General features: G+C 33.4%; 3 protein-coding genes across 3 annotated transcripts; 2 read left to right on the plus strand and 1 right to left on the minus strand.

The window, feature by feature from the left end:
• Nucleotides 1–4,574: 4,574 nt before the first annotated feature.
• LOC120158064 (receptor-like protein kinase ANXUR2) lies at nucleotides 4,575–7,145 on the minus strand. The gene has a single exon (XM_039169000.1). The coding sequence runs from the start codon at nucleotides 7,125–7,127 to the stop codon at nucleotides 4,575–4,577; it is 2,553 nt and encodes an 850-aa protein (XP_039024931.1). The 5' UTR covers nucleotides 7,128–7,145.
• A 1,189-nt stretch (nucleotides 7,146–8,334) lies between these two features.
• Nucleotides 8,335–9,024, plus strand: LOC120159408 (E3 ubiquitin-protein ligase SIRP1-like; the record flags this gene model as incomplete). Its single annotated transcript, XM_039169998.1, has 1 exon — nucleotides 8,335–9,024. A coding segment is annotated over one exon (618 nt), but the record flags the coding sequence as incomplete, so codon positions are not given.
• A 7,359-nt stretch (nucleotides 9,025–16,383) lies between these two features.
• LOC120158509 (calcium-binding protein CP1-like) lies at nucleotides 16,384–16,940 on the plus strand. Its single transcript, XM_039169330.1, has one exon. The coding sequence runs from the start codon at nucleotides 16,419–16,421 to the stop codon at nucleotides 16,923–16,925; it is 507 nt and encodes a 168-aa protein (XP_039025261.1). The 5' UTR covers nucleotides 16,384–16,418; the 3' UTR covers nucleotides 16,926–16,940.
• The last annotated feature ends 1,107 nt before the right edge of the window (nucleotides 16,941–18,047 follow it).

The following is an 18,047-nucleotide window of genomic DNA, read 5'->3' on the forward strand; positions in this document are numbered from 1 at the left end:
CTACGAGTATGCTCTATATATCAAGATCAAAGATGGAGATATTTTGATCGTGTGCCTCTACGTGGACGATTTGATCTTCACTGGAAGTAACCCAAGCATGTTTAATGAATTCAAGGATGTGATGATGAAAGAATTCGAGATGACAGACATGGGGCTCATGGCGTATTACCTTGGTATTGAAGTTAAGCAACAAAAGGATGGAATTTTCATTTCATAGGAAAGCTATGCAAAAGAGATACTGAAGAAGTTCAAGATGGAGAACTGTAAGCCAATAAGCACACCGGCAGAATACGGGATCAAGATGACCAAACATGAAGAAGGCAAAAGTGTAGATCCAATATTCTTCAAAAGTTTGATAGGAAGTCTACGCTATCTAACTTGCACGAGACCCGATATTCTTCATGCAGTTGGATTGGTTAGTCGCTACATGGAATCTCCAACAACCACCCATTTTAAAGCCGCAAAGAGAATTCTTCGCTATCTGAAAGGTACAATTGACTTTGGCTTATTCTATTCAGTTTCTAATTATTACAAGCTTGTTGGATATAGCGACAATGATTGGGGTGGAGACATAGATAATAGAAGAAACACTACTGGATTCGTATTTTTCATGGAAGATATTGCGTTCACATGGATGACAAAGAAACAACCGATTGTCACATTGTCCACTTGTGAAGCGGAATATGTTGCTGCTACCTCATGTGTTTGTCATGCAATTTGGCTTAGAAATCTATTGAAGGAGATAGGTTTGATACAAGAAGAGCCTACCAAGGTTTGTGTCGACAACAAATCAACCATTGCCTTATCAAAGAATCCAGTATTCCATGATCGAAGCAAGCACATCGACATTCGCTACCACTATATAAGGGAGTGTGTTGCAAGAAACGATGTGGAAGTTGAATATGTGAAGTCACAAGATCAAGTTGCCGATATTTTTACCATGCCACTGAAAAGTGAAGACTTCATAAGATTACAGAACCTACTAGGGGTCACGAGATCAAGTTTAAGGGGGGTGTTGGATCATAAACTTGATCCATTATGGGAGCCTAAACCCCAAACCCAAACTAAATTGATGTCATTGCTTACATCATTTAAGTAAAGATGTCATTGCTTACATCATTTAAGTAATGATGTCATTGCTTACATCAATTTAGTTAGGTGAGAGTTAGGTATTTGTAGACTTTAATGGTTTAAATTAGTTTATTTGTGTGGTGTAGGATTGTTCTTGAGTAGTATAAATACCCCTCCCCATTTTAGTTTTAAGCATCAAGAAAATTAAGAGCTTCTAAGTGAGTGAAGAAGCAAAGTCTTATAAGAGTGAGTTGTAGTTCATGTTTTTGAGTGAGAGTGCTCTTGTAATATTTGTTTGAGTTTCAATAAAAGTTGTTTGTGTGAGTGTTTTATTTCCAACAAGCACGTCTGGGACTGCTGCATACATATGCAGTGTAGTAACTCTCAACATTCTCCATGTTTTCTCAACCCTTCTTAATGAAGAAAAAAATGAACACTTGAATCGAAAGTGCGACGTCTCCTTCCGTTCGACTTAAATCGAAAGTGTCGATGCTTCCTTCCGTTCAGTTTGAATCGGAAGTGCCGATGCTTCCTTCCGTTCACTTGAATCAGAAGTGCGACGTTTCCTTCCGTTATTCTTGTTCACCTTCATTTCTTTATTCTTATCTTCCTTGTCTCCTCTCTTCAACTTAAGAGGCATGTTTAGTTTCGCGAAATCTTCTGATACTTCGACGTTGGCATGAACGAATTCTATAAGTTCGTAAGGCAGCAGCGAATTGGATCTCTATTGTATAGTCTTCACGGCATGCTTGTAGCACCATGAACTACATGATCGTTTGTGGACACAACTTACAATATATGGACATCTTTCGGGATTGATAGCTTCCACCTTCAAATGGTGAAGCGTCCCAGCCACCACTTGCTTGCTTGCTTTCACAACTCGCACGAACTCGACCATCGTATTTTTTTTCTTGTTGTGCTCGTCGACGAAAAAACGAGTAGGGTTTTCGATTTCGACATAGTTATGGGATCCCTGGGAAGGGCAGACTCTGTCCAAAGTGGTGTTTGTCACCATTGGTTCAAAACAGAAGGTTGATTCAGTGGATAAACTGTTGACGAAGAGAATTGGGATTACTATGAAAATAAAATGGGTTGCAGAAAATTGGTGCAGGCAGCAGAGGAAAGTGACAATCCGATGGAGAAAGCAACAATAGTTGAACTGATTTAGATCTATAACAAACGAAAATAGCAGCAACGGATGAAGGAAAAACAATCGACTGAGAAAAAAAACAACAATCAATAAAAGAAACGGAACAACATCAACGAAACTGGAGATCGACTATCAACGGCGCAGTAGTGAAAGAAAACAAAGATGCCAAGATCTTTAGCGAATGATACCATATGAGAATGCTGCCATGTTGAATATACCAGAGAAACCTTCAAGAATTTGTACACTTTCTTTATTCAATTAACAAAGATGATTACAAAAGCTTATTACAAGCCCCACGTTCTTCCAGCTTATATAACAGCTTTACAAAGCTTTAAAAACTGCTTAACAATATTCAGTTATAACCAACTAGTTTCTAGACTCTTATTAATTCTAGAACCATCTCAACTATATAATGTATGAGCATGCATGGAAGCACGTCTGGGACTGCTGCATACATATGCAATGCAGTAACTCTCAACAGCATGTTGCTTCCTGAAACAAGGCATGTTTAAGGATAAGGTATCTCATAATTAAGCATGGGCTCAACTTTCATTCACTTAAAACTAATATTATAGTGAGTAGTTGATGCATAATGATTGGTTTTGAATCAAGCATTAAGAACTTTCCGAATCCCCTTGGTTGCATTTCCAGCTTTGACAAATATGAACTGATATCCAGGGTCATAGGTGAAAACCAAACGCATTTGTCCATCGGCCTCTACTTCTCTACCAAATACGCGGCATGGAACTCGGTATACGCCACATACTCGAAAACAGTACTTAAAAATGTAAATACGATCCATGCTGGACTTCTCTATTTGAAACCAATTCCGTGCAGCGGAGCAAAAAGGGTATATTTTATCCCCGCCCAGTCCCATCCACCTCTTGCGGTATCAACTTCGAGGTTGGCGAGCGTCCACACCATCGATGTCAAGCATGGATTGTGTCTGGGGGAACGAACTCTATGTATATGTAGGAGTTCTCGTGGGTGACGCCGTCGCTGGAGTTCGGGTTAGTAAACAACACTGGACGACCGTAGTCGAGATCGGATTGACTCTGAACAACTGTGCAGTTGTGTTTCCCAGACTTGCCTATGCCGAGCCCTCCACCACCGGGGCCCCATATCGCCGACACTACATAGTATTGGACGCCTTCACGGACCTCATCGCCATCACTGTCGAACCAGGATCGTGACTTTCAGCGTTGATGGCCACTCCAAACACAAAAGATGATCGTGTGATTGAGAAGATGAAAAGAAGGAATAGGAAGCTGTTATAGTTTTCATGGTTAGCAAACTGTGTTAGTATATGTAGGTTTAATTCCCCTTGCCAATATATAGAGGTGCAAGGCCCATGAACGTCCAAAATTTGATTATAGTATATATAATACAACACATTTCAAATGTGAGGTACATTGATTAGAATATATATGTGTTAGTTACAACAAACATTGGCGGGAAATATCACTATGAAAAAAATTTTGAGACATCAAACATCAATCATACTAATTTATTGTACAATGTGCAAAGGCTTGTAATAGCCCTTAAAATCTTAAATATGATTAAATGTTATGAGTGGATGTGAATAACTTACGAGGTTTCCTAACTAAAATTCAGTCCTTAAAGTTATAAAATTTAAATAAATAAAATGGTTAAATTCCTCATTGACCTCCACCCCCACCCCTTCTAAAAATTAAAATCTCTTTAGTTAAAAAAGGTAAAACTACTATTTAACTCTCCAGAATAACTAGAATGTTTGATATGCTTATTAAGTAAATTAAATCACTCGTAGTTCACGAAAATTCAATATTCAATGATTATCAAGCTTCAATGAGAAAAATAAAATTGCCAGTTCTCCGATTTCTTGGCGTTCTTTTCACGTTCATCCTTACATCAGTGATTAAATTTAAAGTTTTGGAAGTTGGATGATCAAAATATAAACAAACATATAATTGGATGATTATCTATGTAGTTTACCCAAAGATTTAATATCAAATTTTAACATAATATAGGGGCTAAACCAGAATTAAACAATAAAAAAATACATTTCTAGGGTTACATGTTTTAGTATTCAATGTACATTTTTTAAAAAGGAACATGTTTGTATAAGGAGAAAATTCAATCACTGATTCCAAGAGCCTAATAGAGTTTGATCAAATAGCTTTCTTATAAAAGGATTGACAAAAATTTCAGGTGTTCGAATAAATAATCCGTAGCCACGTTGCTATGACTATTTCATTTTTCTTAAAGTATTCATATGTAACACTTATATCCGCATCCGAGATATTTTTGCATGGATACGGATATGATTGTTCAAACATATGGAACTCATGGTCGGGTCGAAGTAGCATATGTATCATCTTCCTTTGAGATCCACCAACATTGAGAAAGGATTTGATTGTGTTGAATTGGCTTCTTTGTTAGCTATCTCTTCTTCGACGGAGATCGTTGCCGTGTGTGTATCATAAGCATTATTAGCCTTATCTTCGGCCACTTCAACTCCTTCCGGATTTTCTTGCAGTTGAAGGCAGAACTCGAGGTTCCAAAGCACGTCGCCGATCGAAGGTCGATCGATCCCCTCATCCAATAAACACTTTCCAGCTACCTCGGTGTATATCTTAAGGCACTCCGGGTTAATCTTTCCCTTGAGATGTGGATCGATGATTTGATGGAGTGTTCCTTTCTTTTGGCAATGCTGAGCGTAATCGGCGAGACTAACTTGTTCTTTCGCCAAGCTTGAATCCAATACCGGCCTTGCGCACAACACCTCGAACAGGACTACCCCGAAGGAGTAGACGTCGGATTTTTCGGTCAGTTGTTGTCTACGAAAGTATTCAGGGTCCAAGTAACCAAAGCTACCTTTCACCATTGTACTGACGTGAGTTTGGTCAAGATTCGAACCGGTTTTCGATAGTCCAAAATCGGAAACTTTCGCGACCCAATTCTCATCTAATAAAATGTTTGTAGTCTTAACATCTCTGTGTATGATCGTATGCCTTGCGCCAGTGTGAAGATAATGAAGTCCTCTAGCAGCTCCAATGCATATTTCCAATCTTTGCTTCCAAGACAAGGGGGGCTTATTAGTTTGGTACAAATGTTCCCTTAAGGTCCCATTAGCCATATAATCATAGACCAAGATCATCTCCCCGTCTTCCTCGCAAAATCCGATCAAAGAGACTAAATGCCGGTGCCTGAGCTTCGAGAGCATCTCGATTTCGGTCTGGAATTCGTGAACTCCTTGATCGGAAGAAGGATTTGATCTTTTAATAGCAACTTTAGTCCCTCCATCTATAGTACCCTTATAAACCTTACCGAATCCTCCAACACCGATAACATGTGATTCACTGAAGTTCTCGGTTCCATTTTTTATATCCGATAAGGAGAAATGCCTGCAGAGACCAGCGGCAATATTCATAAGGTGGCTGCCGGTGCTTGGTTTACCGGTTGTTCCCGATTGACGGGAACTTCCGTAAACAGGAAACGAATTGACGGTTTTACCAGGACCAACATCATGCTTCTTTTTCTTAACAAAAACAACCAATGCAACCACTAAAGCACAACTCGCAACCCCTCCAGCAACCCCACCAATCAATTTTCCAACTTTAGTTTCCGATGTTGCGAACTGTTTATACGCTGCTTCGGCATTAGTAAGCATTTCCGACGGCACTGGATTCGGACCGGCCAAATTTTCGTTCGTGTTGTTAACTTTGAAAATCTCCAATCCGTTAAGGATTGAATCGTAACGCTCCGGCCTCGAACGTTCGTCCGGATGCAATGCCACCCATATCTCATTAGTCCCATTTTGAACATAGGTTGCATAATCTTTATAAACCGGTATGCCCCGAGAGCCAGCCCATGCAATTACATCAGCCCCAAGTTGTGCTGTTTGATTGTTAATAAAAATATCAAACACTCTTTCATTGATTCTGGTAAGCAGAAACTCACAAAAATGTAACCTAACAACATATGTGAAATCTGCATCAACCTGAAAGATCCAAGTAAGGTTATATTTCTGATTAACTTTCGAATCCGGTCCCATCGACCGTGCCGTACTGTACACATCGGCCGGCGCAATGTATTCCTTTACTTCCTCTGTATATTGGATCTTAACATTTTTATCGACCTGAGATGTGACGCCGATTGCGGAACCGAACAAATACGGTGCATCATCGTACCACGCTCGAGTAAGGCCGGAATCATTGTTCGGTGCCATGAACTGTCCGCCTACGTTTAACCGAAACATCGTTTGCAGATTCGAGCTATGGAGATCTAGAGTTTCACCACTGTATCCAACAAGTATAGCAGGCTGGTTGAATATATCAGGCATAGGTATCACTTCAATGCCATTGATGAAACCATAGGACTCCTTACCGGGGGTGATCGTAACATTGAGATCGCCTGATTCGATCGGCATCAAAGAGAATTCCCTTAATATATAAGCCTGCGTGAAAGCCTTCGCGGTCAAGGCTGCGCTGAAGTTATTCAGAAGCGTGACCCCGTTGGCGAAAACGGAGAAATAGGAGCTGAAAGGGTCTAGATTGCTGTAAGTGGTGGGGTAAAAATGGAGCCGAAGCCATAGACGACTATTCGTAAAAATTGGGAACTTGTACGACGTCGACGATGATCGGAAAATCCTAGCATTCATGTATGGAAACGTTGATGGCAAAGAAGGGTCCTGGAATTGAGCCGTTGAGGTCTCTGTATCATCTTTCTTATCGGATGAAGATAGAAACGTTCGGTCGGGAATCCATTTTCGGCCGTCGGAATCGGTACCATCTTCGCCGCCGCAAGAAAGGACATAAGCCACGGGTTCCGATTCGGGGCCATTTTCTGCAAGAACATGAAATGTGTTCATAGTGAAAGAACAACAACAGATAGCGAAAAAAAAGGAATTGGAGATGGATTTCATGTTCGAGAGAAAAATTGAAAGAAAGAAATGAGAAAAATGATAAAAAAACATGGAACTTGCAAATCCTCTTTAATTCAGGAAAGTCATGAAATCCATAGATTTTGTCGGGAAGCTTGGAAGAGATAAAGGTGAAGAAGGATGCATGAGGGACCTCGAAAAGAGTGGTGATTATTAGAGATTATAACGTAAAATTTTGCTGTTCTTTAAGCTTTTAGGCTTACCATTTATTTTTCTTTTTTTAATATTTTAAAAATCATAAATTTAATTATATTTAAAATTTGAGTTAGTAACATCATATTTCCTGAAATTATTATTTTTATTAGCCCGCAAAACTTTTGAATCTTCCAATTTTATCCCCAAATTCATCCAAATATTAATTAGTTTCAACCATAGGTTAATCTATATTTGTTCAAACATATAATATTATAGATTGGTCTAACGGAATTATTAACAATGGGTGTGATTAGCATATACGAATAGTTTGGGATGAAATTAAAATCTTCAAAAGTTTAAAGACTAATTTAGAATGAAAATCATAGCTTGAGGATGAAATTAAAATATAAAAAAATTCAGACTCTAGTTTAAAATAAGAATCATAAAATGAGGACAAATGTAATATAATTCACTTGTAAAAGTTTATTAACCCTAAATACATAAATGTTTTTTAAATTAAATATATACTCACTATACTTTAATCAAGTTACATAGACCAAAATGGTAACATAAACGAATAATCACATTTTTACCGTGGAACTGCAATGATAAAAGTAGGAATGAATGATAGCCAAACTTGTTTGGAAAAAGTCCTCGAAGAGTACAATGATAGCTAAACATTTAGACCGGTGTCATCAAGTACATATATTAACAACACTCTTCCAGTATCATCAATTATATATATTAGTTCATCATTAAAAATTTAAGTAATTGAAATGGGTTTGGACCGGTTTAGCCCAAATGAATGGGTTGTATCTTCAAATGGCCGACAGCAAGCCGTGAGCAAACCGCGTAAAGAACCATAAAAAACAATGGCTGATTCCCTGCCTAGTCGTTTCCTTATAGTAAACTCATAAAATCTCCAGATTACCCTTTCTCAGTGTTTACTACGTGTTCTTCCCTGCATTTTTCTTCTCTAATAAATAATGGCGGAGGATTTGATTCTTTATCACCTTATATAACATGTCCGAAATCGACATGGAAGCCTCACTAAACAAATATTTGTCCCCTTCTTCTTCTTTCTTCTGTGTTCGACATCGAGGTTCAGGCGACGTTTATCATCGTCGAGAGGAATCCCAGAGCCGGAGACGAACAGTTTATCGAATCTGGGAGGATTATTTCTCAAGTGACCCACGAGTTTCCTCTTGATGACTTGATTAACGACGGAAACGCGGCCGTCTTAGACATGCTTAACTCCATGTGCGTCCCGGTTCAACCTTCGATGGTGGAAGAAATAGCGGCCACCGCTGCTCGTTTGGCGGCGGACGCTAGGGATAGAGACGGAAAGGTTTTGAGAATGCAAGTGGCGATTGAGGCTGTGGTAGAAGAAGTTCCTGACTTCGGTAGTGGTGATGTGGATATCAATGACAGTGACGACGAAGTGGTGGCGATGACGGATGAAGAGGTGTCGGGGAGTGTGGGGAAGAAGGTGGTGGATGCGGCTGGGAAGGAGTGTCCGATTTGTTTGGAAGAATTAGTGGTGGGTGGCGAAGCGGCCTGCGTGCCTTGCTCGCATGCTTTTCATGAACTCTGCATTGTTACCTGGCTGAAGAAGAAGAAACGCTGCCCCTGTTGTCGTTTTGATCTGTCGAAATCGAAGAATGAAGTCTAGAGAAATTATTTCGCAAATCAGCATTTTATTTTCTGATAAGTTCTTAACAGATCTAAAAATTCTGGGAAAAAAGCTTTGATAACTTACAAATAACCATTATAGTTGTACACTTCACATCAACAATAAATATAATATGTAACTCCTAAACAAAACACAGAAATTTTTTTATATCATTATTTAATTGTACTTGAATTTTCATCTAAATCAGAATAAATAATTCGTTTACTGCTGTTATCGCCTACTTTATTTTATTTTATTCATGTTCTAAAATTTTAAATTTTATTGTATAGCTGTACCCGTCTCAAATATATATATATACAGCACTTATATTGCGTGTATGATACTACCTCTTATATGAAAATGAAGACGACGGCAACAGCCAACAGATGTTTATGGCGCGTGCCCCTGTTTATGGGAAACCAACGGCTTCCGATTCAAATGACGATCACGATGATGTTATATTCAGTTGTCCTCTGTTTGTTTTTCATGTGATTTCCCTCTTCTTTTGATGGCTTTTGATTCTTACGCCGGATAGGATTTGCTAAGTTAACATCACTGTCGGATACTTTTTTCTAAGCATGTAAACGACACGACGAGATGTTCATGTTACTTCGTTTAACTTTAACCAAATAAACGAATGAATTTTAACCAAACAAACGAATGAACACGAATAACTAAATGAACAAAATTTCTTGTTCTTCTTCATTATTTAAAATGATCAACAAACACAAACGAGCAAACATAAACTGAATGACATAAAATTAATAAGAATTATATATTGGAGAAGAGTTTTTTTCAAATAATTTTAGCATTTATATTTCCTTTTATTTATTTGGGTATTTTTTATTTGGGTTTAAAATCATTTAAGTTTTAAAATATTAATAGGTTCAATGTTAAAATTTATTAGGTCTTAATATTTTGAATAAGTCTAGAGATTGAGATTGGTCTGACTATAAACTAAGGGATATAAATGAACGAATTACTAAATGTTCGCGAACGTAAATGAATGAATGAGTCATTTGTTCATGTTCAATAATTTAATTAAACGAACATAAAATCTTGTTCATGTTCGCTCATTCAATAAATAAACAAAATTCTCATCGAATGATTCACGAATGCTTCACTAAACATTCGGTTCGTTTATAGATCTACTTTTTTCTTTAATTCATATTAAATAATCAATTTAATCTATTTATGTAATTTAGTGTTCAAACTTCTAAATTATATGAATTTGATACAATTAGAATCTACTAGTTTTATTAAAAGATAAAATATTTAAAATTATAATAAATATTTACAACTATAAACGTAAATTAAATACATAATTGAGATATTTTTTTATATCCATCGACACAATAAACTAATTACCTGATATCATACAATAACCATGAATTGCATGAATTTAATCTTTTAATTAATGTTGATTGTTATTATGTTGATGAGTCACTTTATGATAATGAAAAAATCAATTAAAACTTTGAACTTTATAAAATAGTCAGTTTTATTTTTCTACTACAACATTATTCATATATAGACAACCGCGTAAACATTATAAATATCATATTAATATCTTGAATTATCATATTAATATAATAAATTATTATCTTAGTATTATTAACAATTTCATATGTATAATAATGATTAGTGTTAATTAAAATATTAAATTAAAGATGATGTTGTCAAGTTTGACGAGTACGAATGAGCATGGTTAATGATGAGTACATTAAATTAATTTATAAAACGTAAAATTATAAAGTATTAAATGTATAATTATAAATTAATTAAAAATCTAAATGTAATTTAATTAAAATATAATTTTTATAAAACATTATTTTTTAGGGTGAACTATATCATTGACCACCTAACTATTTATCCATTTTACTTTAACGACCGATTTTTCAATTTTGTCAACTGGGTCACCTAACTGTTTAAATCTTGTCAATCAAGCCACCCGCCGTAAATATTAATGGAGGAGATGACTGACCGTTAATAAAATTTGTGTAATTATACATTTAGTCATCATTACTTCACATTCTATTAATTTAGTCATAACTTTTATTTAATTCAATAAATTTAATCCGATGGTGACATATGTCACTGTGTGATTGGATGTTGTTTAATATTTTTTATTTAATAAAGTTTTTCATCCAATCAAGTGGTGCCACGTGTCACCAATTAAATAAATGAAAAATAAATTAAATCAAATAACCACTACTGGTGGAGTATAAACCTGAGACGCAAGCCGAAAAATTGAGCATCATAACCACTAAGCTATACCACTAAATTTGTCGAGTATACAGAACACAATCTATATAATTTATAACATAGTTAATGGTAATAAATAACCTTATAAGGATTCAAACATGAAATAATTGAATAGTATGAAAATATAAAATATATAAAAACAAAATATTATAATTGATTACTAAGTGAATATATTTTATTTACATGTTAAATCACATTTAATGCAAAAATTAAAATAAAAGTGAATTTAATATGTTATAATTGAAATGTATCATTTTACATATATTAAATTAATAATTTGTCTACATTATTCTAATTTAATTGAATTGAAATGTATTGTATCTTATATTTTAAAATATTATAACATCGACCGAATTCTATTCTTATTTAACAACTTTGTATTAAAATAGACTAATTAAATAAAATCAAGTTTCCCCTAAAAATTTCTTCAAATATATAATGAATAAATAATAAAATATAAAATTTATACTCTAAGTGGGATATAAACAAGTCAATGCATAAGTTAAAATACTTACTATAATAAGCCTTCAACTATCAGGAAAATTATAAGTCAAAGAAACTCTTTGTTATATTTCAATTATAATATATTAAAATTATTTTTATTTTTATTTTTTCATTAAAATATTTAAAATATAAATATAATACATTCACATATTAATCAATTATAATATTTGTGTGTGTATATATTATCGTATTATTCAATTATTTTATATTCGAGTTCTTATTATGCCATTTTTTTATTGTTATTAACTATATATCTATTATGTCGTGATAAATTTCTCAATTGAATGGTGTAACCATGTGATTTGGGTGTTTTCTTCCTCTCCTCGTGTCTTGGGTTCAAATCCCACCAACAGTGATTATTAATTTAATTTATTTATATTCATTCTATTAGTGACACGTGACAACATTTTATATTCAAATTTAGCTTTTATCATCAAATGTTTCTTTTCAAATGACCACCCAAACGATGAAATGATGATTTTGAGGGAAGTGGATTATATTATTAAGATTAAATTATATAAATGCCCACTTAATTATTAGATATTTTAATAAACTATTGAGGTATAAATTGTTATAATCAAAGGATTTAATTATTTAAATAATTTCAATGAATATATAAGATGTCGTGGTGTATAAGTTAAAAAAATCAATATAATTATATATTTGATTTATTACTCACATATTTTATTTTATTTCAATTTAATAAACATAACTGTCAAATTAATAATATATGAATTTTATAAATAAAATATAACTATACGAAAATTCATGTAACTTACCCTATTGTTAATCATAATGTAATCTTATGACCTCACGTGAAGCCCATTCTAATCTAACTGGTCGATTTCTTATGATAAAATCAATTAACATGATTAGTTAAAACAATTTAATATGGCTCAAGCAGGATTAATCAAGGTGTCGATGTAGGTCGGTCAAGATTAATTTAGACAAAATCTTGAAACCGAAAGGTAAAAAATAAAAAATAAAATAAGTTTAAGTATTTCTTTTTTAACATAATCTAATCAAATTTAAATTAATTCGGATATAAATATATGTAATCGAATTCCCGATTTCAGGTCAGAAATTAAGCAATCTACCGAGCTTGCAATCTTTTATTTTAAAAAGGTTAAATTGCGTCCAAAAAATCATAGTTTTTCATTAAGAAGAAGAAGAAGAAGAAACAAAAGCAAACCAATATCAAACAGATTGCAGATTTCATGGTCTCGATTTGCAGGAAAGAAGAGGAAGAAGAAAGGAATTTTGCAGGACGTTATTCACTGCGCCTGGGAAATACAGATCAAAGGCGAAGCGACTCAATTTCCCTGCAAATAATATACGCCTCTCTTTGGAGATGGGCCGAATTCCCTTTAAACTATCAGATTAAAGGGATCCCATCAAGAGGCGCCTTCTGGAATTGAACACAAAAGAATCTGTAGTGATGAATATGGTAGATGAAAACAGAAAAGAATATAACCCATTCAACCATTAGGCGTTTTGGAGAGAGTATAAATGGCCCAAACCTTCTTTTCAAGTCCATTTAAAATCACCCTTTTTATTGGGTGAAGTATACAAATGGTCTCCCGGCTCTAGGATATACTTTGTTAAGTCCCTCAACTATCAAAAGTTATAAAATGGTCTTCTAATTTTATGGCGCTATTTTATCGAGTTCTTCAACTATTAAAAGTTATAAAATGATCACTTGACTATTCATATGTTTAAACCTCGTCCTTTATTATTAAAAAATTAACGGCCGCTTGAGTTGAATATTAATTGGTGGTTGAGATATAATAAAATCATATTTCAATGATGTCTATTGGCGGCGGCATTACTTTCAAGTATTGGTTCGACGTCATAATGTTTCAAGCACTGACTCGATGACATAATGTAAATGGAGAGTATATCCATAAAATACAACTCAAACGGTTCTAGGATCAGATTTTATCATGTTCCAGTCAACATATTAACGTCCAACTTAGACGACCACCAATTTTTTAATGAAAAAAGACGAGTTTGGAACAAATAAATAGTTGTATGACCATTTTGTATCTTTTGATAGTTGGGGACTCAACAAAGCAGCGCCCTATATTCGGAATCATCTTATAACTTTTAATAGTCGAAAGACTCAATAAAATAATACTCTATAGTATGGGGCCCTTTATGTACTTTACCCTTTTATTTTTAAATTTCGATCAAAATCGGCTATTACTTCATGCAATATGAATGAGTTGTAGATTTAATCTCTATGATGCTCTAATTTGATTTCTTTTTTGCTTTTTCTTACTTTTTGAATTTTAAAATTATAATCACATTTTAAATAATATCCGATAATTTTTAGGTCAAATTTTATCATTAATTCATTTACTATATTTAACTTGTGAACATAGGGTCACATTGAGAATGCTTCCCGTAATTAAGTGATTTGGACAATACATAGACTAATAATAAAATTTTAACATTTTTAAATATAAAATAACTAAATATATATATTAGTATTTATGTATAATTAAATAATATAAATTAAAACATAAAAATAATATTGTTAATTATATAAAAATCAAACAATAAATAAGTTTTAAATGGATTTTAAATAAAATTATTGACAAATATAAGTGGATTGAACATGCCTAGTTTTTGTTCTAGTATTTAGCTTCAACGTCTTGTTCATGTTTATTTGTTTAACTTGATAAAGTACATAAACGTATAAAACTCAAATTAGGAATGGATCAACATAAATATTGGAATACATCATATCTTTCAAAATCTGAATTTGTTATATAGTTTTAATATTTTATATATTTTAATTTTATATTCTTAAATTTCCATATATTTTAATAAACATTAAATTTAATCATAATTGTATCTAGAGGAAATGAAGAAAAGGAAACTCTACGGGAAAGAAAAGGAGTACTCTTTATTAATTTAATACTCATATCTAAGAAAATATAATGGAATAAAAATAAACAGACTAACCCGCCAAATATACTCCATTGATAGTTGAAATAATTGCTTAAAATGCTAACTGATCGTAGAATAAAAGGCTATTTCTCTACCACAAGCCACTTTGGGTTCTCCATTATTTGTCACTCAATTGGGCAAGTAGAAAGTGATTCCAAATGGGAACATAAGGCATCGATTGTGTGAAGCATCTGATTCTTAAATGTATTTCATCTTATTCTATCAATAACTACCCTAAAATTTTATCCTGATTTTGATTTTATGTTATGAGTACGTATTTTAATAAAAAAATAAAAAATAAAAAATTATTTCACTCGTTGAATAACCTAAGTGGTTAAAGAAAATATTGTTCTTTGTAGAGGGTCTTTGGTTTAAGCATCAACATCTGCAGGTGTGTGCATTTTTAATGACTAAGAAAAATTTTAAACACATCAAGTGACCTTGGTGGTAAAAAGGAGTGGTGTTCTCCCTAGAGGTCTTGGGCTCGAGTAGCTAAGTCTGCATGGTGTATGCTTTTTCGATGACTAAGTTTTGGAGTGATCTCAATAGCTAAAGAGAGTACTATTCTTTGTAGATGACTGGGGTTCAAACAACATAGTCTGCATATATATGCGAGTTTAGATGTAGTGTTTTTTTAAATAATTAATATATTTATGTAAATTTAAATATGTTAATAAATTAAAATTATATAAACCATAGTATTTTTGTGCACCATAGATACAATCAACCATTAAATTAATATTTTTTTATAGAATTTATTATTAGAAAATATAAAAATATGTTTATTTTAAATTCCTAAAGTATATATTTTTATCAAAGTAGTTACTTAAAGCTATCATATTTACTGAACATTTTTATTGTAGAAAAAGTAAGTATATAATTAATTAATTAATTAATTATGATAAAATATTTTAAAATTAAATAATATATATTAATGTTTATATAATATTCTCAACTAATGCAATGTAACCTTTCAAATGTAATTGTTAGAATTTTTTTCATTCATTCTTATGATTACGGTACATTTCATCAAATGAACATATTACATCACTAAAAAAAATTATGAATTTGATTATGATATAGATTATAATCTTCTTAATTTTAAAAGATTATTGCCGATTAATTTATTATTAGGATTTAATTCTAAAATAAGACAATGTTCTATAATAGATTTATGGAGTTCAAGATATTTTTTTTGATGAAACAACAATAATTTTGTGTTTAGAAGTCATAAAATGAGTGGATTGGAAATTTTAGGGTTTAATGGTTATTGGCAACAATTGCAGACAGTGATTGATGATGATGAGTGGCAGTCGGCAGAGTGGGGACTTTGATCGGATTCCTTTGATATTTTAGCTAAAGCTCAATGGTAAAATTAGTATCTTATCTAACATTTAGAGGTTAAATTAGTATATTATCTAAAATTTAGATGTCAAATTAAAATTTAATCTTTTTACTAACATGTTATACCATCAAACTAATTGCATTTAACATCTTGGTCACAAATTTGATATAAATCGATAATGTAAGTGATCAAAATTATATATCAATAACATAAGTGATCAAAATGTTATTTCGTTTAAATTTGTTACTCAAAAGTGAACACATATGAAATAAAAGTGACCATTTTGATAATTCACCCTATGTTTATTAAATGTACGTTTTAACCAGAAGTGTTGGTTGCCTGAACCTAACTCAAACCAAACTTCGTAATTCTCCTTCTCCGTCTGTTCAAACAAACCATGAGTACGCCCAACATAATTCGTTCGGAGAAGATTGGTTCCACGTTGGCTTTCAGGTCTGCATTCGAGGTTCTCGACGGAGATGGTGATGGGAAGATTAGTAAAGAAGATTTGAAGAGATTCTTCGAAGCTGCGTTTTACTTTCCCAACGCTACTTTTCACGACGAAGACGAAATAATCAGAGCAATGATTTCGTTGGCGGATTCCAACAGCGACGGGTTCGTGGAATACGATGAGTTCGAGAGACTTTTGGGGTTGTTGGAGTCGAAACAAACGGCGGCGGCGGAGGTAATGGGCGATGCTTTTAAGGTTATGGACAAAGATGGAGATGGGAGATTGAGCTATGAGGATTTGAAAAATTATATGAGATGGGCTGACTTATCTGCTGAAGACGAAGATATCAAGGCTGTGATCAGATTTTGCGACAGTGACGACGACAATAATGAAAATGAAGGTGTTTCTTTCGATGGTTTGCTTAAGATTTTGGGTGTTGATTTTGCTGCATGATAATTAGAAATTAATTGCTCAGATTATGGAATTTATCCTCATCTTTCTTTTCTAGTTTGTTTATTGTTATTGTTGAACTCGGATAGATCGAGAGAATTTTGTTTATTGTTATTGTTGTACTCGGATAGATGGAGAGAACGGATGAAGTTGTCATTATTTCTAAAATATTTTAAATTCTCATATAATTTATATCTCTTTATTAATAATTAATTTTTTGTATTTTATATATCCACTATGTTGACTTCTAAAATCCACGGCAACAATCATTCCATTTGGATTCTCCACCAAATTTATTTGTGGTTTGTTTTTATTTTGGTTTTGGTTCTTGTGACGATCATAACAACGAAACACTAATAGACTTTATGTCGTGGCTTACCACATACGTAATAACTCACCAACTTGTCGGATTTCTGGTTCACTCTTGGTTTCTTGAAGTTGGTTGACTTTTTTTTAGGAGAATTATCATTCTTCTTAAGATTGATATAAAGTCCCTAAACCTGTTAATTTTTAAGGTCAGAAGATTACAACAAATTATCATTGAAGGAAAATTTAATTTTGAAGACAGAATCCTTATCTTTGAGGCAGTTTGTCTCTTCTATATTCATGTGATAGATTAGCTCCTTCAAGGAAATGTCTCATTTCTTATGCTTTAAAAGGTTTTGATAATCGGACCATTTTCAGGCAAATTCTCGATCAATACATTGACAAATTTGATTAAATGTCAATTGGTTCTTTTCCCTTCGATTTCCTCGGCCTTTTTCTTGGTGCGGCTCGTAATTCCACCACTATTTGGAAACCTATCATCGAAAATTTTAGAGAAGTGTTGCTAGCTGAAAAGGTAAGATATTATCGTATGGTGGAAGATTGAGTCTAATAAAATCAGTTATGTGTAATCTCCCGGCATCTATTTCAGATGCCAGCATCTATTACCTTAACAAACTGACAGCAAAATTCATTTGAGGCAAGGCTGACGCAAGATCAATCCACTGGGTAAAATGGGATTCAAAATGCATTTCCGATTTTAGAGCTTAAAACAGGTCCCTTCTAAATAAATGGATATGGCGTCTGGGATGTGAACCGGAGAGCATGTATACTGCTTTATCTCAGTAGATGTAGAGATGT

This window comes from Hibiscus syriacus, unplaced genomic scaffold (assembly GCF_006381635.1).
Source record: "Hibiscus syriacus cultivar Baekdansim isolate YM2019G1 unplaced genomic scaffold, ASM638163v2 tig00002841_pilon, whole genome shotgun sequence".
NCBI classification, from domain to species: domain Eukaryota; kingdom Viridiplantae; phylum Streptophyta; class Magnoliopsida; order Malvales; family Malvaceae; genus Hibiscus; species Hibiscus syriacus.

What these genes read in the sequence shown, in the direction of transcription:
- LOC120158064 (XM_039169000.1), bottom strand. Translation starts at nt 7,127, where the DNA reads ATGAAATCCATCTCCAATTCCTTTTTTTTCGCTATCTGTTGTTGTTCT.
- LOC120158509 (XM_039169330.1), top strand. Translation starts at nt 16,419, where the DNA reads ATGAGTACGCCCAACATAATTCGTTCGGAGAAGATTGGTTCCACGTTG.